Source organism: Macrosteles quadrilineatus, unplaced genomic scaffold, assembly GCF_028750875.1.
Source record: "Macrosteles quadrilineatus isolate MER2022 unplaced genomic scaffold, UCM_ALF_1.0 Scaffold_6__1_contigs__length_79288215, whole genome shotgun sequence".
NCBI classification, from domain to species: domain Eukaryota; kingdom Metazoa; phylum Arthropoda; class Insecta; order Hemiptera; family Cicadellidae; genus Macrosteles; species Macrosteles quadrilineatus.
The window spans coordinates 76,955,308-76,980,610 of record NW_026542599.1 but is presented as its reverse complement, the minus strand read 5'-3'; the positions used below and the strand labels follow the sequence as shown (position 1 = coordinate 76,980,610).

Sequence of the window (25,303 nt, the reverse complement as noted above, 5' to 3'; positions counted from 1 at the left end):
TTTGAACCTCAATGGGCTTAAAAGTTATTTGAAAACCGTGTTTTGAGCTTGGACACTAACGTCAACATCACACTTTTCAAGTAATACATCTCTAGAAACTTGGGGATTGGTAATATTTGGTTAATGTTCTTTTTTACCAACGGGCCACCAAAAACCATTTCCTTACTACAAAATAGATGTCATTATGGTTAATTGGGCTATTTTCGTTTTGGGATTATTTATAATCTGTTAATTCTTTTACGCTAAAGCAGGACAGCATAAAATCCATAAAAAACAAGAATAAGTCCATCTACAGTGAATTACATTTTATTATCATCACATCAATTCAGTTGCGAGATTTTGATAATAACTACAACCAAATCAATAGATAATCTAACTTCTTAGAAAAATCTTGTTTTGCCACTTCACTAACTTTTTTAAAAATTTTACATCAGACCTTGGCATACAATTTCTATTATATTAATGTTTTATCATATAATGCATTATAGTAAAATGTGTAATGGTAATTTAACCAACAGTCCGTGAAGTATAAAAATACCAAGTCCATTAGAAGCAAATAATTCAGGATTTTTTTTTTATTTCACAAAGATATTTAAACCACTCTAAATATTTTTGGAAAACAGAAAGCACTTACTAGAACACGAGAGAGGCCGGTCCTTTGTCGCCAAACAGCACGACTGGTGGGGAATAGCGATCATTGCCTCCACAAATCTGCGTCTCAGTCAATCTTGGTATTGATTCTGTTCCGTCCACTAGCTGTAGGAAGCCGGACTCACAACTGAAAAAAACTCTGTTTCAGTTATTTCAATTGGTAAACGAGTTGTTGTTGGTTACAGCTTTAGCTAGGAATTCATAGCCATAATTTCTTTATTAATATGCTATGAATCTGTTTAATTAAATAATCAACACCATTGTAGATAATACTTGAAAAATATAAAGTAAAACGTACTTAACCATAAAAGGAAATTAAATGCATTTTTAAATTTTAAATGTTTTTTTTTTACAGTATCAGCAAAAGAAACTATGTATCATTAACTTGTATTCCTCAGTTATCTTATGGGAAACGTCAACTAAACTGCGTCAACTATATAAGAACTGAAATGCGATTTTTTATTATTATTATGATAGTGAAAGTATTTTGCTGCTTATTTGTGAATGTATAACAATCTAATTTCCTTTCTCTTGCTAATGAAATACCGGAGTTTTTTATTATATGTTGAAGACGAATAATTACCCAGTTCCGTTGAACCTGCCGGTGTTGACGAGTCTGTATATCTGTATCTCAACTCTCTGTCCAGAGTCTGGTAACAGTCTGTACCAACAGAAGGCCGGACCTTCCACACTGGGCGACTTTATCTGACCGTACGTCTTGCCGGACTTGGCCAAAAGGATTCTAGCATCTAGAGTTATGTTGCACACTGTAACAATACAAGTTTTGTTAAACATTAAAATCTGTACATAATAATAAACATAAGTGAAATACTTTGAGTAATATATCACTATTATATTAGGTGTCGGTTAAAACCTGGTTTAGCGTACTTTTCTACTGTGTTACTTTCATTTCTAAACCTGTTGCCTTTCTGATATAAATCCAATATTTTTTCACCCAATGAGACCAATAACCGAAAAAGCCTCACAAACAACAGTTGGTTGCATCTTCTGAGGTTGCAAACAAATAATGTTATTACTTATTAAATACTAAAACACATTCTAAAGTACATGTTCGCCAGTTCATTAATTCATGAGGAGAATTCATAGATTTGAGTTGATTTATTTACACAAATTACTCCAAATTCCAAGTAAGTTTTCCTGTGGTATTGTAAGAAATTGGAAATATGACATTTGTTGACACTGCAAATATACATTAAAAATCTTAAACTCTAATCGGTGAGTCGTTTGCTCAAAAGTGGGGCGTACTATGAATCTGTCACAGTGATGTCGTTGGTTGAGTCCTAGGTCCTAGGACCTACATTAAACATTAATCAATACAGTTTATCGTTGCACTATAACGGCTCATATCTTGCTCCGCTTAATACGTTATACTGGTTATACGTACTGTCAAGACCAATGTGAACGAGTTAGTGCAAGGACAAGTAAGGGGTGTCAACGTTAAACAAATATTTAAGAAAAATACCTTAAAATCGGACGTAACGTTAACAAATGGTACCCTGAAAAAACATTGCTGCAGCTTCAAGACTTATTTTACTACGTGCGAATGAATTCCTGTGTTACGACTCCGAGGGGACGAGAGAGTTATGGAGAAGTAAAATAATCCACAAAGCAATCTCCGCCGAAGGGAAACGCCACCGTTATTCAAGTCATAAATTGTGACCTTCTACCTGTGTTTAATAACGGCGGTATTTTCACATCTGTTATTGCGTTCGGCCTTTGACTTATTGCGGTTCGATGAAAGGCTGGTCTGTTATCAAACATAATACATTGTATTGGCTTAGTTGTCTTGGCGAAACGCATATTAATGAGTAGGACTTTATTTATTATCACTTGTGTTATGTTTGGGGGAAAAATAGAAGATCGGCTGTTTCTTCTGTTCGCGTCTATTGCGTCCAACATCAATTTCTCCATTATTAATAATAAAATAGATGCACAGTTATATTATACAACATTTTAGATGAGGCTAATATTTTGACTTATGTATACCTTCTAGATTATATAAAGCCCCCCTCCCAAAAAAATTGTATTTAATAGAACCAAAGGAAATATGATACGTAATTAATATGACTTCTCATCAATGTCTTCGGGATATGAAAGAAAATTTGATTGAAACATCTTTTTGTAACAATCTCAAAGCTTTGCACATTTTACACCTAACAAGGCTAAGAGTTAACTAATTTATCTATTGTGTGTTCAAATACTATGTATCACTAAATCAATTGTATATTTTTTTTAATATTGCTTTCCACATTTTCAAAACTATAAAGTGTATTTAATTATGTTTATTAGAATGATTAGAATGATTAAAGAGGTTTAAGACCTCCAATATTTTATAAAAATTCCTGCAAGAGTTTTACCATGGTATATTTTCAGTGCGGGGAGGTAGGAGAAAAAGAAAAAGATTAATAAAACATATTCAGTCTAGTCCTCCTTGCTTACAAGTCTTATCATTTCCAAACAGAGAAGTTTAACTAGCAAAAGAGGGATCACGAGGCAAACTGTATATCATCACGTAATGAACTCCCATTTCTGTTTGGTTATACTTACACAAAGATCTCTAATACAGGAGTCCCAAAGTTTAACCACAAAATCAGGCCTGCAATCTACGTAAACCGTAGAGAAACTACACTACTACTACTGCAATTAAAAACGTACTGCTAGTGCAATGGTCTTGCAGACCACACTGTCCGCAGCGGTTAGGGGAGTCGGCACCGCATTGGCAACCTCCGTCCTTGACACAGCACGCGCAGTCTTGACGAGAAGAGTCAAAACCGCATCTGCAGCCCTTGGTCTTGGCTGTCCACATGTCCACTTGGTCTGCAATAAGGCGTAGATCGTTATACATTGCAAAGTGCAGTGTTGGTAATGGTTATTTGTGTAACTAGTGGTGAAAGTGGCACTTTGCTGCACACGAGAGCAATGTTTACGCACGAGCCGCAGGCGAGTGCGGAATGATCTCGAGTGCAGCAAAGGCCTTTTTCACTCGTGTTACACATTATATTTTTCCTACAGTCACTATAAAGCATATAAATAATTAGTCTTTCAAACACTATACAACACGTTTTTAGGTTCAGCTGGCAACACAAATGGTGTCCTAGAGAAAGTAGTACCCGCGGTCCGTATCACTCCGCTATTTTTCCTCTGCAAGAAATGTGCTCCGCGTTTTGAGAATATAGTTCCGTATGTTTTTGTAATTTGAAGTGGTTTCCGCGCCTAAAAAAAATGCTATAAAGGTATTTCCTTGTTTATTAAGATCGTAGGAATGTTTTAAAAACGTTTAAAAGAAAAATCCAGAAAGTTTAGAAATACCGAAACTATAAACACGAAATGACAGGTTAAATCGTAGTTATAATAGCCAATCAGCTGCTCATAGTATAATTATCTTTAAGTGTTGCCAACCTATTTCCAAGCGTACACGGATTATGTGCATAATAGAACCACGCTGTTTTGTGTTGTTTCGTTGGAATCCTGATGTGCGGCAAAGTATAAACCGTGCGACAAAGTATAAACCGTACGGCAAAGTATAAATATGCAGCAATTAGCAGCTTTCTGTACTATAAACAGTACAAGGAAGCCAACTTTGTCGGGTGACTGTAGGAAAAATGTTTTTCATCACTCCTTAACGAAAGTAACTATGTTCGATAACAGCTGATATCAATGAAAGTAGTCGTTTCCCAAGCTCTAATTTAGGGCGAGGGAAAATCGATCAGCTGATTTTCCCTCGCTCTAAATTTACTTTCCCTCGCTCTCAATTAGTTCTCCATTTATTCACTACGCGCGCCAGTGTTTAGTTACGGTTTAATTTAATGATTTTAATCAGTTGTATGTATTTTTAAAAGTTGTGTTATTCTTTTATTTTGATGTTTAAACAAAATTTATTGAGAAATATACGTAGGTTTCTTTTTAAAAGATTTTATTTTATTTTGATGTTCAATCAAATTTATTGAGAAATCAAATTGTTTTAATATACTGAGGTCTGCTATTCTGTGTTTGTGTATTTTTGCGTCGTGATGAAAAGTATCGTTCATAACTCGTACAGAAAGTTATTATCCGGCACTTGCTCCATTATTCCCGTCCTCGGCTTCGCCTCGTACGTGAAAATAGCTCTCACATACTCGGCTTCGCCTCGCACGTGAAATTGGGGTTCCCTGTGTTCGGCTTCGCCTCACACAAAAACTTGGGCGCGCGACGGAAAATGCCACTTTCGGTCCTAGTAATGAAATATACTATTACTGTATTGGCTAATTTCGTATATTTTTCTTCGTGGGACAATCAAACTAAACTATGAAAACAGCTGAGCTAGGAAAAAACTTTGTGACATCTTAGATAATAAGAAGAATAAGAATATTTATTGCTTTTGGGCCAATTAGGAATAGGCACTGTCAAGCTACAATCTCATTGTATAAAAGCGTCGTTCTAACTTTTTGCAAGTCAGTTGATGCATCAGTCGCCCCTTGAAGACCAAGAATATGTTTTAAAAACAGACAATTTAAATCAATTATAAACCAATGTTAATATGTTAGGCTATTGCTACTTAACTAGTCCACTGTACTATTAGCCTATGATGACAGGTAATTAAAGGCTTAAAATATTTAGCCCTCTACACAGTTCCAAACATAGTAGGAACAGCCTAACTTAATGTTTGGAATTTGTTCGAATAGGAATACATTCTTCTCACCTGTGTCTGAATGTTGTCGTAGACTGTTGAATACTACCATAGACTAGTAAGTACCACTACGGCAGTCTTATTGGCAAGTCAATGGTTGCTGCACTAATGAGGTATTGCAAGTAACTAGCTTCGATCCATGCATGGCTGAGTTAAAGTCCTTACCACTGAGCTGAACTATGCAGTATGTGCAAAACATAACATCTCAATCATTTGCCAGATATTTTTGAAGACGAGTAGGAGTTATTGTTGGACATGAGTTACAGAAATCGTATTTGGTGATAACTTACTTTTGCCATCAACGTATATAGGTGTCCAGTTAACTTGGGCGTGGACGAAATGCACCAAGATAAGTGCGGTCACAATAAGCATCGCCATCGTTCTGTGGTTGGTTACTTCAAGCTGAGTCCATCTTCAGCTATAGCCTTTCCAGCCAGTTCTGCAACCTGCGAGTAATGTATTAGATGATTATAGAAGAAGGACTACACAAAATAGTTTCAGAATTTAAGCCTGCATAGAGTTTTAACACAAATTCTGAATGTGTTCAGTTTAACTTAATGCTTAAACTTAACATTAGCCATAGAGTTCTTTTTATTTTCAGTAAATCCATTGTGATTGTTTCTACCTAAATGAATTATGCAAACCTAAGGTATAATCACGTCAAGAATCTGGAATTCAAGTAGCCCATGAAGTCAACCAAATATATTCACTTATCAAATGCAATAAACTGTAACTTTATTTTTTACCCTTACAACTAATTAAACCTATTAATGTCCATTGCCAACCGTCACACTTTTTATGTGAGGAATGAGTATAGTTGGTAGCTAATGTGTTAAGTCTGCTTCGTTATTTTGTCAACGGCATATTATAATAAAAGCCCCATTTGTTTTGCCGTATACCTCTTATAAACCATAAGTAATATTAGCTGACATAAACAGTTTTGTAACACCAAGCCAAGAATGAACAAATGTTAAATGGTCTAACCACTTTGGAGAATGGACAAAGTAAACAAGCAAAGTTTAAACTGTGAGCGTAGCTAAATCAAGCTCATCCGGTCAAACTAGTTCATGCCTAAATACAAACAATACACCACACAATATTGTGTATAGAAAACATTTTTTTATAAAACGTGGATATTTTAGTTCAATAGCTTTACAACAAGAATTTACGTTTTCGAAAGTTTTAGAAACAGGATAACGTTATATTCATGAACCAGGACCAATTGCACAAACGTATCGTTCTGTTGGGATTTTTAAAGATCTTTACACACTAGTTTTGAGGATTTTTCCTCGATGTTTTTGGGAGGGAGGGGGGGGGGCTCCTGGTAGTTAGTGTTTGGTGAGAACATATTGTTCCTACAGTTATATGACAGAGTGGGCTTCCTTGCACTGATTATAGCACGCAAAGTAGCTCATTGCTGTGTTTAATTACTTTTGTGTAACGCAAGTGCAAAGTGCCTTTGCTGCACATGAGAAACTTTCCACACTCGCCTGCGGAAACGTAAACATTTCTCTCATGTTAAACAATGTGCCACTTCGCACACTAGTTACAAAAATAACTGTTCCGTCACGTGTGTTCAATAAGGTTTTCTCCATTGGCCATCTTTGTTGCATGGTAATACATGTTTCATAGTATAAATCCACATTTCGTAAAACTGCTTAAGCACCTTCATTTAAGTATCTTTGGTTAGCATAATGGCAACCAACTTCCGTTCTGAAAAATCGTATCTATAACATAGTTATGCTACAATCGGTATGCCGCAATATCTCCAATTAACCTTTAAGACCTTAATTTTTTGTGATTGTTTAAATATCGGTTTTTGTATTAGGATTAGTACATGCAAATATTTAAACATTTCTCGTGTACGATCATTTCACGCTTACTAAATACAGAGGCAAAAACACTAAAAAAAATCTATTGTTATTTATTTTACGAATATGAAAATTATTCATATGCGTCATCTTTTATAAGAATAAAATTTAACCTACATATGTTTCCACAGACTAATTTATCTACTTTTGCATTTAGCACAATTCACATTGCACCAAATCGTGTTCCAAATCTACAAAGAATCTAGATCAGAGGTATACAAATGGAATCAGGTCACAGGGACTTTATTTTTCTCGTTTCACCAACATTAATTCCCCTGAGGCAGTATTACTCTTTCTTATCAGCCCTTTTCAAAACCCTCTTTTCATATTAAGGTGAATTAAGCTTCATACAACAACTAATAGTAGTAATCGAGGTACATAATTGATTGAAGGATAAAGTAGTCAGAATATATCAGAATATTGCTGTGCAATACTTATTTTTCAATATTATAATTAACATAATGTAAGCTACCTAATAGCATTCAATTCAACGTGTCTGTGTTTCAATGATTTATCAAACTAGATGGTTCCCATTATTTAGATCACAATCAATTTTACATTTGCATTTATCAGTATATTTGATCGTTTACATTAAACCACGTATGGTAACCACCCATAACTAGTTGAAGCGTATATAGCTGTTAATTAGTTAATTGATCACCTAGCGTTTCTGTAAACTGCTTGTTAGAAAATATAAAACCAATCGCTCATAAAGGAACCAATATCAGTATATTCGTCGTTGGTATTTACCTATTGAATCATTAACGATCATAATTAGTTTATTATTCGGAAAATTTTATTTACAGTTAGTAGTAATACATATATGTAATACATAACTTATAAAGCTGAGCAATATGAGAATAGGTGGGTTAATAGTTAAAACCAATTTTAACTCTACTCAGGACAATGTGACCTCATTTTACGTAGGTGACGAGTCAAATTAATTTAAATTGTACAAACTTCCCATTGTTTATTAGCACATTACATTAGTCTATGTCATCGATTAGCGGGGAGCAAGCGAGTGGTTAGAGCGCGGGACTTCGGTTCCAAAGGTCCTGGGTTCAAATACCGCCAAATCACAAATGGATTTTATCCAAGTAATAAAGCTACAACCCCTAGGTCAAGCCTGAAGTAATGTGAAAAACAATTCCGGATTCATGCCTAATTTCCTAGGACAAAAAAGTCATCAATTAGGATCAAGACATCTATAGACATCTTTCTAATACAAGATGGCCATGTTATATAAAAGATTGATACTTAGTTCGAATTTGGAGTATGCAATGCATTTTCCTCTTCCTGTTTCTTTGTTACGGTGAGCGTGAAGTTTAAGACCCCAGGGTCCCCAAAGTACTCTTACGCATGAGTTATTTAGTTTGCTACTTTATGGTCGGTGAGGGAAACTTTCTTCCGCGTAGGGGAGAAATAGCTTGGTAACTTTTGTAGTTGGAAGACAAAGGTGTATTTGTGATAATTGTAAACAAAATAATTCCCGTTAGGAGTGTAATGATGTTTATTAAATAGGTTCACAAATATAATTGCATATATAATTGCTACTGATAACAATTACAAAACGGCAAATTTAAATACCATATTTAATCTGGAAATTAATTTTGAACAGTCCAGCTTCTTAGTCATTAGCCAAATCATAGACTACATTTTTCATGACGATGTTTATTGTATAAACTACGGCTGGATCTGTTTGACTAGCATTGCATATTTCAGAGAGTCAGGAAAGTTCCTAATGATAACTGGTGTCATAAAATTTAATCTATTTAACTATATAACGAGGTTTGGGTAGCATAAGCATTGTTAAACCATAGTTTAAACATATCAAGAGAAAATAATAACAAAAATCTTATTCCTGTTTTATGTTTACAACTAATAACATCGTGTGATGATACAAATTTGTCAATGATGCTTTATTAATACTCTGTCATATCACTGTTAATAAATGTTAAATTGAATATTTTAGTTAAATGTAAACAACGAAGATTTTAGGAACATTTTCCCATCTAAGTCTTTACTTAAGTTCTCTCATCCTAAAACAACAGACGATAAAGTTTTCTTGTTTGTCTTGTCATTTGCTTGTTGTTTGAAAGTTTCCATGGAATTTCGGCTAAAATAAATTAAGCTCCAGGTATACTGTAGTGTGTAAATATGTACTGTAATTCTAATAATTACAATCAGTGAATGTATTGCATTAAAAGAATTGTCAAAGTGGTACTTTAAATCACATACCTCGTAACATCTTTAGCTGGTTTTAAATAGAAACATAATAGATATTTAGAACCTTTAGGGTGGATGGAGATTTATAGGAGCATAGCATGATTAATGAAGCATTATTAACTTAACGTTATAAGCTATTGAACTCAGTTCTAGGTTTTATAAAATCTTTAAGCCCTAGACAGTTTAAGAAATCATTTCTAAACAAATGCTCAGTAATCATAACTGTTCAATACTGTTTATAACAAGGATAGATCTTTCGCATCTTTTAAGACTTCCCTTCTTCAAGCGTATTCCTTGTACGTTCAGTAGTCTCAATCTTTGTTTCAGAGATGTATAACGTGTAACTTTGAAGACGAGGGGTTAACCAATTTAGTCGGGGGCTCCCATAAACAAATACTATTAGGAAGCTGACGCTAGGAAAACGTTTAATCTTAGTTTTCAAAACTACAAGTTTTTGAGGCGAAGGAGTTTTTCAATTTGTTGAAGCATTCCAAAATTTGTTGTTAAAGTATTAAGAGTTAAGATCTTTTACCCTCACGAGGGAAGTTTTGCTCTCAGCTGAATCCCAAGGTTCCTATTACACGTGGAATATTCAACGTTCTACTCTACTATCGACTGAGCCCAGCTGAACTGAATATTCTTGTATTTTTTACCAAGGAGAGTTATACTTGAGAAGCCAATTTGAAATCTGTACACACATTAAAATCGTTTAACAAACAGTAACAGTTGCCGTTGAAGTAAATATAACAAACGCATTTTATAGTGATTCAACACATTGTAATCTTACTTAAGAATCTAGAAAAATATATGATGAATCTTAGAGGAGGATGGGCCTGAGGGTGTGGCAGTTGCCACGAAACGTGTAGTTCATTGACGAAAAACAAGGATATTGTAAGGTAACAAAACATTATTCTATAAATTCCATTAGATCTTTCGTTTTGGGATTGTTTTCAGTCACAAGGTGTGTTAAATTTAATTTTTCAAGTTGAGTAATCTAAAGATATTAAAGAAACTATTCGCTTTGTTAACAATTACGATTCCAAACGTAAATAGAGATCCAAGGAAAACATTTTACCATAAAGTGCACTAAAGCGTATTCCGTGATAAAGAGTGGTTTTAGTAAATTTCCCATAGGTAATAAGCAGTTTCCTAGGCATAATACTAAGATCCAGACCCGGGACGGCGATCGGACAAGGACGGGATTTTATGAGGTAAAAATTCCCATTTTTGACCTCCGAAATATAAACTATCTTGTAAAGCTTACAAAGCTCAATGATTTGGTAACATAAAGCGTTGCTGTGCGCTTTTTGGTTTTGGAGAACATAAAAAACCGCAACTTAATAATTCCCATATAATTTTTGTGGAGTACAATGTTGAATTTTACACGTTTAGGGGTATATTTTGATCAAATTTGTCAAAATAGTTTATTCGTACTTGGCTATACATTTTTTTTATAACTAACTTCCCTGTAGCAGCAAACTTAAGTACTCAGTTAAAATACAGTTTTTAAAAAGAAAAAACCCGACAATTTTAAGGGACTATTTTCTTTAATATCCAACCGGATAAACAAATATTCGCTTGTTTGAAGGTTTGCCGCAGTGTAGGTTATTTAGTTGCTATAGGCCAATTTCAAACCGATAAAACCGCACTTTGTCAAATGAAGATACAATGATAAATATTTCCTCTAATATTATTCATATAAAATTAACCTTACAGAAAGATTAAGGCTAATTTTTACTACGTGAGGCTCTCTGAAATGCATTGCAAGTCTTCAATGTTATCTTTCTTCTAAGATTATGTAAAGCAAACCTATATAAGCAGAAAATAATTGATCCTAATTCTAAAATAAAACAGGTCGGTCACAATTGTATCACTGGAGGGTATTTTGCACAATGAAGGAGTCTCGAATGAATGCGCTCTAAGGTACGCCATCAACTTAATGGGTTTTGAAGACGATATTAAAGCGCGCCAAGTTATGAAAGCATTATGTAATATTTGCGGTTCTTTCATGTTTCGTTGCTTTGATCTTATCCTTTGCATCTTATAATCTACTTAATTTACTTTGGGTACGTCTCTGACTTATCTTATTCTCATACATTGTATAAGAAAAGCTATAAAATGTTACATCTTATTGTTGTCTGATTGTCTGTATAAAAACAAGGGACATTAAATTTAATTAGTTTGAATACAAGTTTCAGCTTGTCAAAATGTTCTGACAGTCTTGACTCTATATTTATCAAATCGTGGCATATCTTTCTTAGTGCCATTTTCACGGTTTTTGTTAGTTTATGTACCATTTTATCATTCCAATGTATGTGCTTGTGTTTTTATTGTTCATGTGCGTGTGTGTGTGTGTGCTTTACCTATGTTCCGTATGTGATTCAATGACCTGATGAAGCGGTTATGACATCGTTTGACGCTTGAAAATAATTTCTTGACAAGTTGAAACAAGTTGTGACACAAGCAACATTTGGATTACGAAGATGCAATCCATTGGTATCCAAACCAACTCTGATACTCTACATAATACGGAGGTAAAAGAAAATTGAACTATGTTTGATTGAAGCTGGGTGATATATATTTACAATAAATAACATTTTAAGTGTAAAATGATAACATTTTGTATGCTAAAATTATTTGCACTTAGTATTTAACCTGTATTTTTCAACACTATTATCAAATGAACAATTAAAATTAACTATTATTATTAATGATTCGGCAAATATCTAAATTAAAACAAAATTACACATTATTTTATACTTAATAGTATAAAAATTATTCAATATAATTTATATTTATTTCATATTAATATATTTTAAAAATAAATATTATTAATCTAAAGTTAAACTGGAAAACCAACAGGTCAGTGAGGTTATTGCAAAAGTTAAGGTAATCAATTATCTGTAGAATAATGACTCGGCCTTTAGCTAACACTTCTTACCTCTTTGATCGGCTTAATGCCTTAGGCAAAAATGTAATACATTTATACGTATGGAATTTAAAACAAATTATTGTAGCACCATATTTTTATATATATCTAGTGCCATAGTGTATAATTAGTGCAAGAAGTTTTATCTTCTAATTATATTTCGTTATAATTGGGAAAACCTAATAACACTTACGAAATTTGTTGAAAATATTTTTTTTACAAATACTTGCTCTAAGTAAAATCCGATACAAAAAAGAAAAGAAATATATAGACAAGCCTTATATACATTAAAAATCTTATTAGCGATGGCCAAAATATACTAAAGAAACCTGTCAAAAGTTTCACCAGGTCGGATATTATAAATTTTTGTCATTTATCGCTGAATATAGGGGTTGGTGGGAGCCTTTTGATCTTCCCCCAGTGACAATTTACCCCAAATTTATTCGGTTTCAGCCCTAACCGCTGACGTCAACTCGCGTGATCAACGTTGAAGGATTGGGGTGGGGAAATCGCCGATACGTTTCCCAAAAACAGTTTTACTGGTAAAAAAAGGAAAAAACAAATACTTTATCCAATTTTTATTTTTCTTAACAACCTGTGTTGATCATCGGGAGTAAGTATGATATTCTTTAATTAGCATGAATTTATATGAACACTTATATAAGGACAAAACAACTAACATAATAATGTTTTTGCTTCTAATCAATTCACATTTTATGTTCATGTATCATAGTTTAGGCTACTGTAAATACTGGAAAATATAAAGATACACCTATGTTTTATCAATATTTTTCAAAACAAAATTGTTATTGATAATTGGTGGACCTATTTAGGTTCTTCATTTTCCTTACTGAAATAACTTTTTATAAAAAAATACACTGTTTTGTAACATTTATACTGATGACTTCAGCACATAAAATATTTATAGTTTTCAATATATTTATTTATTAGTTACATTTATCCCTCTTCGATTACATTTTGATAACTTATTTCCTTCAATTTTGTTATACATTATTGCACAATTTTAACCTTCAATAAATGAAACATTATTAAATGTAACGTATACTTGAATGTCCGTAAAAAAATTACAATTATACTTTCATTTAGCAAACCCTAAGCAACAAACATTAATTTACTCACACTCTGTAGCTATATAATTTCAAAGGTTTTATTTAAAATTTATTTACTGTGGTATTTGAGAGTAACTAACGTTATACTTCCACTATTTATATTTTTCTGCTCAAACTACCTCATAGTAACTTTACTGTAGAAAATATATACAATTAAGACGTAAAAATCTGAACCTCGACCAATAGTGTGTAAGGCAATTATTCCTCCATGAGACAGGTTCTCAAACACTCTAACCGGTTACGCCCTTCTCATACCCCCCTCTATTTACCACCCCTATAACTTTTCCAACAACAATAACTAAGCTATTTAACTTAACCCACCTTCCATCATATCCTACAGTAAGATCCAATGGGCAATGGTGGCACTCACAGATGGTTAAGGGTGCGACCGGGTTAAAGATCGCGACACGACTGGAGGGTGGTGTGGGTGGAAGGGCGGGTTTTGCCGCGCAAACTCACCTCCCCTGCATTACCCCATAAATATCAGGCATATTGGGCGCGAATCTGTGCATATCTCGACATACGCTCGCTCAGCGGGGTTGTTACAGTCAGCCCTGGTACAGTCTCGCGCCGATTACATTTTGTTAATTACCTTCTGTAATAGAGCCAGTTTTCATCTAAGGGTTTTCCACTTTTTCAATTCAATTGTTTAGGGTTTTTTTTATTAAATATGTAACATATTTATAAATAAAATATAAAAGCACATTACTACAACATTACTAAAGAGGTTACATTTTATTTTACGCTGATCTATGTCGTTGGTATTTTAAAATCTTTTGGGGAACGGTCCAAACACTTGTCTTATCTTACATCAATTTTTAGTATGATAAATTAATGATAGTCCAATTAAAAATGGCTTCTGGGCCTTCAATTTTTAATATAACATTTTACAAATTATGTAACCAACCGAAATACACAATAATGCCTATGTAGCCGTTTGCTCCAACCACAGTGCTACACAGGCATTGTTATGTAAGTTGTGTTGGTTACATATATTTTGATTACACAATAAGCTCGAAAACGGATCAAAAATGCGTTCTTAAATCCACTCAATTAACAAGGTAAGTATTTAAGTCATTGGCTGGGTAGGAATGGCTATAGTGCTCACCTAACAATCAATAGGTGGCTGGTTCAATCCGGAGAAAAGTCAGTAGTTTTTTGATCGTTTGAAACTGGGCCCAGCTGTTCCTGATCATTAAGCTTTAAATAAATGTTCCTTGCTAATGCAACAGCTGATCTTGGTCAGTAAAAAGCAACACAGATCATCTCACTCCATTCTACACTCATTGTTAACTAGTATTTAAGTCAAAATACTTACCATCTCAATGATAGATAATGATAAAACACAAAGGCCATAAAAGTCAAGTTGCGGTTATATTCAATCAATTTTTTTAATATTTCTACTCACGTAAATTTACATATCATGTTAATTGATATGGATTTACAATTACTTAATACTACTTAATAAACTTTACTAAATAAACAATGTATACATGGTTTAAGTTCAAACTGATTGAATCAAAGATTGGCAGGGATAAAAACCAATGTAATATGAATAATGAAATACAGACAGAACGCTCTAAGCTGCACATATTTGAAACGATGCAAACATTTCCATGAATTAAATATCAAATACTTCTATGTTAAAACCAACAGAATACTGTCCTTCAACAGTATTTATATGTTGATATGGGATCTGATATTCATGTGAAATTCGTGTTATATATAAATGAATTAAGATTGTATATTTTCATAAGTTTTATCCCCACGTAATTTTTATTCTAGGAAATGATTCATAATTTTAACTTCCTCATACTCATTTCTACTCGTGAGAAATAAAACATTTTTAATTGTGTTAAATCTTTAAATAGTTTGGAAGCACTTTATAGCATCTTAGAAAAATAATTAAAATACTCATGTTTGATTTGCCACCTAACGTTATCCACTATACAGTAAACAGTATTGCAGTTTGCAGTTTTTAGACAGCTTTACAATACTTCTCGAGGTAGAAACATTCCAGTCGATAGTTGAGTTTCACTCCCCAACCTGGAAGCAGTAGAGAGGGCAGTATATCAATGTAATAGGCAATTAGGGCTTTCCAAGACCACTAGGGTAGTGTTGGTTGTAATATTTGTAATCACGACCCACCTTAATAATGTTTATTGCTAATTGTGTGACTTAATGCCCTCACTGTTTCCATCTGGTGTTCATTCAAAATACATTTTGATTGTTGGTAGACCATATAGTCATCTTACGTGGGCAAAATTAATATCATGATTTACGAAGATCCACTCTACTAATGATTATAAGAAATTGTGGTATACAAACGGTTATATTTATTGAGGAAATGTTCTGAATGCCCATACCATTATCACTGTTAATTATACGCTATTATGATTTAATCTTACATGATTTCTATTAATTTCAATTTGAAATTTGGATGAGCTTTCTAACTGCTCTAGACATTGATAATTGCTAAATAAGCATTTAATATTGTTCTAGAGGGCAGGGGTATATTTAGAAGAAAATACTACTACATTATAAAACATACTATGTAACTAATTATTATTATTATTATTGGTTAAAACATACAACGTAAGTTTCATTATGCTAAAAACTGTTGAATATTTTTTTTTTTTTATTCTTTGTTGGTATGTCAAAGTTGGGTTAAGTATATGTCGAGATTCTTTTATGAGAACACAACTAAAACAATAGTCGATAAATGGCATTAACTCCTTAAACAAGAAAATTAAATTGGCAGCTCTAAGGACATAATATTAGCGTAAAGAAAAATCTATCTAACGTTTTGCAGAATTGTAGCTCTTCATCACCGTTGGAATTATTAAATGTTTAATAATATAAAAATTATATTTTAAAAAAAAACATTGTCCTCACCTAATCTCTCTGTTTGTTATGAGATAGAGCTAGTAATAACGTTTAGGAATGATACACTGAAGTTTATTTTATTGCTATGAGAAAATGTGAATAATAGACTAACTGTGTAAGTTGCAATGCATGCAACTTTTGTTCTCAATAATAACATAAAAAAAAACTAAAAAAGGTTAAATAATTCAGTGCAAAGATATAACTCTTTATGTATTTAAATTAACTTCTTGGTATAGGAAAATCTACTTTGATATTAATGAAGTATGCCTATAGAACCAAAAAAAGTTTACGTATTTTCAAATGTTTGCTAACTTATTAAAAAATTAACAATATTAAAGGTTTAAAAATATAATTATTTTACAAGTTCACTTAGATTGACAGTCATATTATATTTTACGTAAGCTTCTCTACTAAATCAAAAATTCAGTCACAGCTTTTCCTATAAAATTTTGACTTTGTTCTTTTACTTTGCTGAATTTGATTGGCCAATGGCCTTTTAATAAAGTTTCATCCCGTAATGGTAAAATAATATAATAATCCATAAACATAAGTTAGACGATACATATAATAGGTACACATAATTTAGCTACAAATAAAATATTTATGACCAAAATTCCGTTTGCATGCATGTTTTCTGTAATGTGCTTTATAACTTATTCACAAGTAAACATAATCTATCAGCTGTGCTCCCTACCACTAATACTAATTAATTAACTTCTTCTATATTAAACCATCAACATTAAAGCATCTTGTTGCAGCTCTCTCTACTCGTTATTAATGGAGTCTCAAGTTATGGTTAAGTGTCAGCAGTAGTGATTGAGTATTGCCATAAAGGAGATTTTGTAAATTGCTAACAAATAGGTCTATTAATTTTTTTATGCGAGATAAGGTTTTTACAAAACAAATGAGTTGTTTTTATCTGTAACTGTACAGCTGAACACATTGCATCTGTAGAGAATATAAACACTAATCAATCACACCAGACAGATAACATAACATGTAAACACATGAATCAAACACATTGCAAACCACTCTCGCCCCGTGTAGTGTTGTTGTTTTATGAGTAGAGAGTGTGGAATGAAAACAGATAGTTAAGTATCATATATTTCCTTTACCTCAGGATTTTAATAGTAATAGTTTTTGCTCATGGATTAAAGGATTACCGGAGTAATAAAATTTATTCAGATTGTATTTAATACATTAAGTGTGTACAAGTACATAAGGAATTTAATAACAACGTAAACAGAATTTTAGTTTTGTATTTGGTTATTAATGAAGTAAAGGGATGAAATAAATAAAAATAATAATTCCGATTAGCTGAATAACTTTTTAATATATTGGGGGAACTTACTATTGGTGCAAATTGATGCTGGTTTAAACCCTTAAGTGGTTTAAGTGGGTTTACGTTGCAAAGTGCTTTCATTAGTATTATAATATGTTATATATAACTGTATCTTAACACTATGAGATTAATCTTATAATACAGTATAGTTACATTTAGTTATCTCGTGGTTTTAATATATTGTCTTTTCCTACGTGAAACCTTTCCTCTAACAAGTGTAAGTGACTCTTATATTTTGTTTTGTAATTGACTTTTCTCATAAATAGCGGAAAGGTATATTTTATGAATTCATTATTTCAACGATGGAAGCAAAACAATTAATTATAAATACAAATCTTATCGTAAAAATTATAATAAGATTATGTCAGTTTTAAATATTTTAGAATTCAATCAATTTTTGCATCACTGTATACCTTATGCATTGGATAAGTGAGGGATTTATCAAAATATCAAAAATCCGCTTAATACAGTCTGAATAAAAAAGAATGCATTCAAATAGTGTAGCGTATTCATAAGTGGTCGCCAGGGAATTCAATTGAATATTGAACGAAGCAGGAACGTCGCTGAACCAAGGGCCAAGAAGTTTGTAGTCCCTTGGGGAAACTACCTTAGAACGGAAAACCATGTTATACTGTATAAACGTGTTTGTACAAAATAAACAGGATAGTTATATAAACATCTTTATAACCATATAATTATAGTTGTTAGAAAACTGTTTGCTCAGACTTCGGCAAATTTCAAGAAAGGAAAACATAAATGCATGCGATAATAAGGACTACCCGTGTTTAACGATGAAAGATGTATCACAACATAATTTATATTTTCTCGTACATATTGTTGCCAAAGTGGAACCAAATCTCTATGCAATAGGTCATGTCTTATTAGGCTATGTACTATTATTCTGGTTTTAAAAACGTTTTGGGTAAAGATCACATTCTACACTCCAGGGGTTCATGATCGGCAGTTTGGCCAGAGTCCGAGAAGGTTTGCCAAACTTCAATGACAAGACTAAAAGCATTGCGGGTTTAATCAAGGCGTTGTGTGTGTGTGTGTTACGTTTTTGTTATTTTAATAAACTACAGGGTGTCCCGGAACTCTCTACCAATATTTTAGGGCATTGCTCATGGGTAAGAAACATACCTAAATATCATATTTAAATTGTCCGGAAGTCCTTAGTTACTCACACAGCCACGATTTTCTTTTAGTTATTAATTATTTTCTAAAGAATGGTTATACATACGAAATGGAAACTTTGCACAAACATTTATGACAACTAGACAAAGCTACAAAAAATTATAACGATTTTTGAAATTCATAAAACAAAATGGCGGCCATTAAAATTTTTTATAAAATCAACGGTTTTAGAGTTATCAAAGAAACAAAATTTTAAATGGCCGCCATTTTGTTTGATGTATTTGAAAAATCTTCATATTTTTTTTTAGCTTTGTCTAGTTGTCATAAATGTTTGTGCAAAGTTTCCATTTCGTACGTTTAACCATTCTTTAGAAAAAAATTAATGAAAATAACAAAATGGCGGCTGTGTGAGTAACTAAGGACTTCCGGACAATTTAAATATGATATTTAGGTATGTTTCTTACCCAGGAGCAATGCCCTAAAATATTGGTAGAGAGTTCCGGGACACCCTGTATATCTACTGCCAAACCTGCTATTCTTGAGACAATAAATGGTGAAACAAAATATTTTCAGTTATTTATCAAACCCATAGTTTAAAAACTTTACCTAGGTTTGATAAGTTTATGGACCATGGATACTGTTTTAATTGGTTTAGTTTCCATGTCATATTCGGGGCTGTCCTATTTAACTACAAACATTTAATTGTTTTGTACTGACCAACTAATAGTTTTATGTTACAATAATACAGTTTTTTGTCCAATAATGTTACAATGAAACATTAATTTTAACCCAAACCACTAATTTAAAGTTAGTTGAATAGAGAAAACAATTACAAAGTAATAAAAGCTTTGACTAAAGTTATGCCCCAGTTCAATTACTGCTTTAATGTTTAGAAGTAAACTAAGTTTCTCCAATTTAATTTGTGTGAATTAAGATATAAACAGACTTACATAAAATACGAATTATATGTTCAGCCTGAGCTAAAGTGTAATCTTCAGCTCCAAGAAAAGTTAAAGGAATAAATAAAAACTAGGAATACAAAAGGGTTGGTTGCCAAATTTATTTTTAGAACAAAAGGTGGAATGGAAAGTAGAGAAATTTAATTTCAATACTATTAAAGTAAAGTATTTCTCGGTTGTCGAACATATAACTATATCAACGCCATTAGTATGAAAGAGAATACGAAAACCAAAAAGGCTGGTTGGGTAATTTCACACATTTGATTGTGTACGATTGTATAAACTCAATAAAAAAAAACTATAAATAGAATTCATCTAATTTTTCAGTTATTTCCCAGATATATGAAGTAACCTCTCTGTGTATAGAATTTAGACTTGTTATCCAACCAAAATCATAATTTTAAACATTACATTCTAATTGACAGAAGATTAAATGTACACACCGATATTTATCTCTAAGGTATTGCTGTTGTTTTAGCTTGTTGAGTAACTAGGAGGGCTTCCATTAAGATAACGCCTCCAGCGTAGCAAGTTGTATTATTATTGTTATCGTTAGTCTGAAGTAAGGCATGCAGCAAATTTAAAGCTTATACATAAGTCCTTTAGAATATTTATCAATATACTTGTATTATTATATTTAATCTTACTATATAATAATATTACAAAGTAATGAATGTACGGTGTTTTATGCGGGGTTTTATAAAGTAAAAAGGTTTCCCCTTTTTTCACCCAAAAAAAAAATAGTAATAAAAAATTAAGCTTGGTAATCAAATAATCATATAAATTAAAGCGTTGTTGTTCGCCATATTGTTACGGGGAAAATTCTAAAATATAGTTATTTCAACATAGCCATGTTTCTCTTTTGGAGACTAAGTAAACTGTTGTAAATTGCTTGTTAATGGGTGTCATGATCAAATTTGGTAAATTGATCTATTTCATGATAAGCAATTAAAATGTCAATAACAAAACCCACTTTATTACCTTTCCCTGTAACACCAAACCTAAAAACTCATTAAAATTGATTTAAATAAAGTCATAGATCTGACAATTTTAAGGGAATATCTTAGTAATAATCCAAGATGAATGGACATTCGCTTCTGCAGGTTTGTTGCGGTGGGGGTATTTTTAAGCAGATCACCATTTTCCGGATTTGGTCGTTTACTTACGGGACACTCTGTAAAACAAAGTGCACACTAATACGGTAGCAACTAACATGGTATTCATCAGCCTTGATGAACACCAGTGAACACTCATGTTTGTTTTCGAGACTGAATACTAACAAGCTGTCTATAAGGAGATGGATTCGGAGAAGTTCATTAACCAACTAGCGTTTGAAAGCAAAGAGAAACTAAAACTTGTGAAAAATCAGTTTAAACCAATTTCAACAATATTTGCAAAATTAGTGCGGCTGAACACAGTTTGTTTTCTTGTGAAAACATTTTATCGAACGTAATTACATTCTAGTAAAATTAATAAACAAATATATCAGGCAGTTGTATGTTTAGTTTTTCTAGCTATCCAATATTTGACGGCTTGAAACTATCAAACGGTGAATAGATGTTATTTATATTAATCAAATCATTTCGAAATTTCAGTTTATTTTTTGCATTTTATTTAACTTAATAGTGGATTCCCACATAACATAAATATGTTAGTAGTTAGGACTTCTGTCTTCAATGTGAGTTGGATGGGTTAGTTTCAATTTGTTTATAGGTACTCTGGTAGCACTATGTAATAAAAAATAAAAATAAAACGACAATATTCTGTACGAGTATTTCTTATACACCCAGTATAATTAAATAATTAAACATTTGCGCTAATTGTATTTTATCTACCAATGATAAAGAAAATATAAGGTCGGATAGAAGATACGTTTGGAAAGTAATAATACGGAATACCAATTGCTGTAAGATGTTATAATTTTATTCACTGCTTTGGTTATGATCGTGAACACATTAAATTATGAAATATGAACTGTTGTGTCATTGTTAACAATCCCATAAGCATAAAAATCTGACCAAGCGTGTGGTAAAAAGAATTTAGGTCTTTTAAACTTTATAGAATTGTTAAAAAATAAAATATCATAAAACAAACAGAAATGCAAAGTACTTCTATTAGTAAAGTGTATAGTATAAAAAAGTGATAGTATTTGCTGTATAAATATTTCTTGGTTTTTTGAAAACATTATATTTATTTTATTTATTTTTTACAAACAACAAAATATGGGCTGGGTAGAAGTGTTCTTTAATATTAAATATTACCTTGGGATGAAAAGTAATGATTGTGCATAAGGACGTTTCAGAGGAGAGAGTTTACAAACTTTGGCCATAACTCAACAAAACATCCGTGTGACGCTGTAGCCATTAGATTATACGATGGTTTTTTGTTCCAAATATGTAACTATCATTGCTACTGGTTAATACTTCTTTAGCTACAATTGAAAAATGTTATTTTAGCGTAGTACACATGTATGGACTATATATAGCATGCTTTCTTCTTGTTCAATGTTCACGTCTATTCTTTTATACCAGCTAAAAAAAATTTAATCTAAATGTATTTTTTACAGATCACACTGTCTTATTTCTTTGCTAAATGATATACATTCTTTGAAGTAGACTAAAAGTAGCAATTAACCAAGAAAATAAGTTTAAAAAACATTAATATATTCAAAAATTATTAACATGCAATATTGTTAAAAAATAGTATCGTCATGTCAACAATAGGTACAAATCAAAAGTGGAGTTTGTTTTATTGCTTATTTAAACATTGAAAAAATACGATTCGTTTGCAAATATAAGGTGACGTTAATTGTAAATTAGTCAACCACATCAAATTATAACTTATACAGGGTGTCACAAAAATCCGTAGCGGGCAGAATCCAGAACAGTAAACTACGTAGGCCTGCAAAAATCAGATGAAAACAAGAATAAGATTTTTCACAGAATCATTTTGTTAACCAGGTATCTAGCATTTTGTATTTAATACATAAACTTTTTTATCCATGGATTGATCCAACCAATCTTTATGAAACTTTGTTAGTGGGCTGAGGTTTAATCGTAACATGTTAGGAAAGAAAAATATTTTAATCCAATAAAAAATTAAAAATTGGCGAAAATTTTTATTATTTAAAATTGCATTACTAAAACTTGTCTGATTAAATTAGAAAATTTCGAGTGCACTTTTATTTAGCATTTACACATTTCTTTTAATTGGCATTAATTTTAAGATATAATTTTTAAAAACCTGTAATATCACAATTTTAGTATCGGAATATCTCTAACAGTAGAAAATGGAGCTTATAATAATTATATTTAAGTGCAGTAAATTAATGAAAAAAATAACTTACATATTAAAATACGTTGCAAACCTTATATGATGGAAACAGTTAGTAATATTAAATTGTTGAATTAAATTCATCAATTTTAGTTACAAATGTGTGTAATTTTTTATGACCGCCTATTACTATTTTTATTTGGCTAATAAATAAAATTATTCAATGTGTGCCGATTATGAGTATTTAACTTATCAAATCAAATCAAATCATTTATTGCCAAAACAAATAATACATTCTATAGCAACGTCAAGGTAAAAGTTTAAAAACTATTTTAAGGAACTAAGATGATCTAAAAATTCATCAACATTGTATACAGCTAAACTACATAACATTGATACTATGGTGTTCTTGAAAGACTTAGAATTCAGACATTTGACATTACTCAGCAACAAGTTAAAAGCTTTTTTTTTTTTTTTTAACTACCATGTAATACAAAAACCATTAATTAATTAGATTAGTTTCTTCGATTAAGAAGCCAATCATTTATGAATTCTCCAAAAATATCCTATGCTACTTTAAAGGACGTTTTATCTAATTCTAGAAACACTAACGATATGAAAAGGTCATAGCATAAATTTAGATAGCTCTCAGCAAATAGTGCTGTACCCGTGAACTCATTAAATGGAAGTCTATTAGTTACCCCTAAATATAGCTCGCTTTGGAGGAAGTAATACACGTGCAACTTGCCTGACTGAGAGTCTAGGTATGTAATGTTAGGTCTGTTTTAATCATCAACCTCATAAATTAAGACTCGATGGTACAGAATAAAAACAATATTAGTTCTTAGATTTATTTAATTTAATATACATGTGCAATAACTCCTAAAGCATTATTCTTGATTAAATCGGTTTTAGCGAATTTCCCATATAGGGAATAAGCTATTACCTTAGTACTCATGGTAAGACCTGGACGCGGGACCGATTTTTTTTTCGTTTTGAGGTCCCTAGAGGCCAAAAACACCATCCGTTCAAATTCATATATATATATATATATTTATATATTTATATATATATATATGTGTCCGTTAGCACGATAACTCGAGCAAAAATGATCCGATTTTGATGAAATTTGGTACAAACGTGTAAACCTACGTTTATTCGAACGAGTTCGCAATCCAGCATGATCGGACCATGGGAACGGGGGTTTACGGGGGGTTTTATGGGGTAAAAATAGGTTTTTCCTATTTTTTACCCAAAAAACATAAAATTTACTAATTTCTTTTCAAACCATTTTGTAGAGCTTAAAAAAACAAATAATTTAGTATATTGAAGCGTTATTATGCGCCTAATGGTTACGGAGAAAATTCCAAAAAATTGTAAATTTAAAATTCCAATGTTATTCTTATGGAGAATAAGTAAACTGTTGTAGTTTGCTTGTTTATAAACATATTTTGATCAAATTTGAAAAATATTTTTATTTCTTACTAACTATTAACATTTTACAAAAAAAGAACAGTTTTACCCTCCCTGATGCAGCAAACCTAAGTACTTGTTAAACTAATTCTATTTAAATAGGGAATAAATGTTATATTTTTAAGTAGACATTTCAGTGTAAATCCAATCAGTCAAATGGAAATTCGCTTAGTCTGCAGGTTTGCTGCGGCGGGGGTATTTAATGCATTTAGTTGTAATAAAAAACTGTGGATACAATGTCAGGACGATCAGTTGTTTAATTTTAACTCAATTAATTTCTGGGCATTTAGGGTTATATTGTTAAGAAAATGTCTGGTTTTCCACATTTTTGCACTATAGCCATTGCATCCTGATAGCGTTGAGTCATGTTACGTGGGCTCCCATCAAGAAGGGTTTTATTACAGTTAGTTTTTATTACGATTTGATTATAAAATGTGGTCACAACTTCTTTAAAGTGCCTTATATTATTACTATATGTAATACACTTTTAAATTGTTAATACATTACATAGAATATTAAAACGTATTAACCTTTTACAACACATATTAAATAAAGAAAATGTGTTCATCAAAATAATACATACAGTATATATATATACACCATAGTATAAGAAGATTTTTCAGGTATTTTGTATTGTTCATATAGTATACAACCCTTCAGTATGCAACCTAAGTACAACCTTTGACAATTAATACAACGGCAATGGCACAACATGCGAGTTACTCATATAACATTAGAAAAC

The 25,303-nt window shown here is 31.8% G+C and overlaps 1 protein-coding gene across 1 annotated transcript in view; it reads right to left on the bottom strand.

Moving 5' to 3' along the window:
- The window catches only part of LOC128996585 (uncharacterized), a 35,263-nt gene extending 21,366 nt beyond the window's left edge, over positions 1-13,897 (bottom strand). Inside the window, exons 1-5 of the mRNA XM_054421981.1 lie at positions 13,816-13,897; positions 5,629-5,784; positions 3,328-3,489; positions 1,235-1,418; positions 635-778 (exon numbers count right to left, since the gene is read on the bottom strand). Coding sequence (XP_054277956.1) covers positions 635-778; positions 1,235-1,418; positions 3,328-3,489; positions 5,629-5,716 — 578 coding nt within the window. The 5' untranslated portion in view covers positions 5,717-5,784; positions 13,816-13,897. The remainder of the gene's footprint in view (positions 1-634; positions 779-1,234; positions 1,419-3,327; positions 3,490-5,628; positions 5,785-13,815) is intronic.
- Between the last annotated feature and the right edge of the window lie 11,406 nt (positions 13,898-25,303).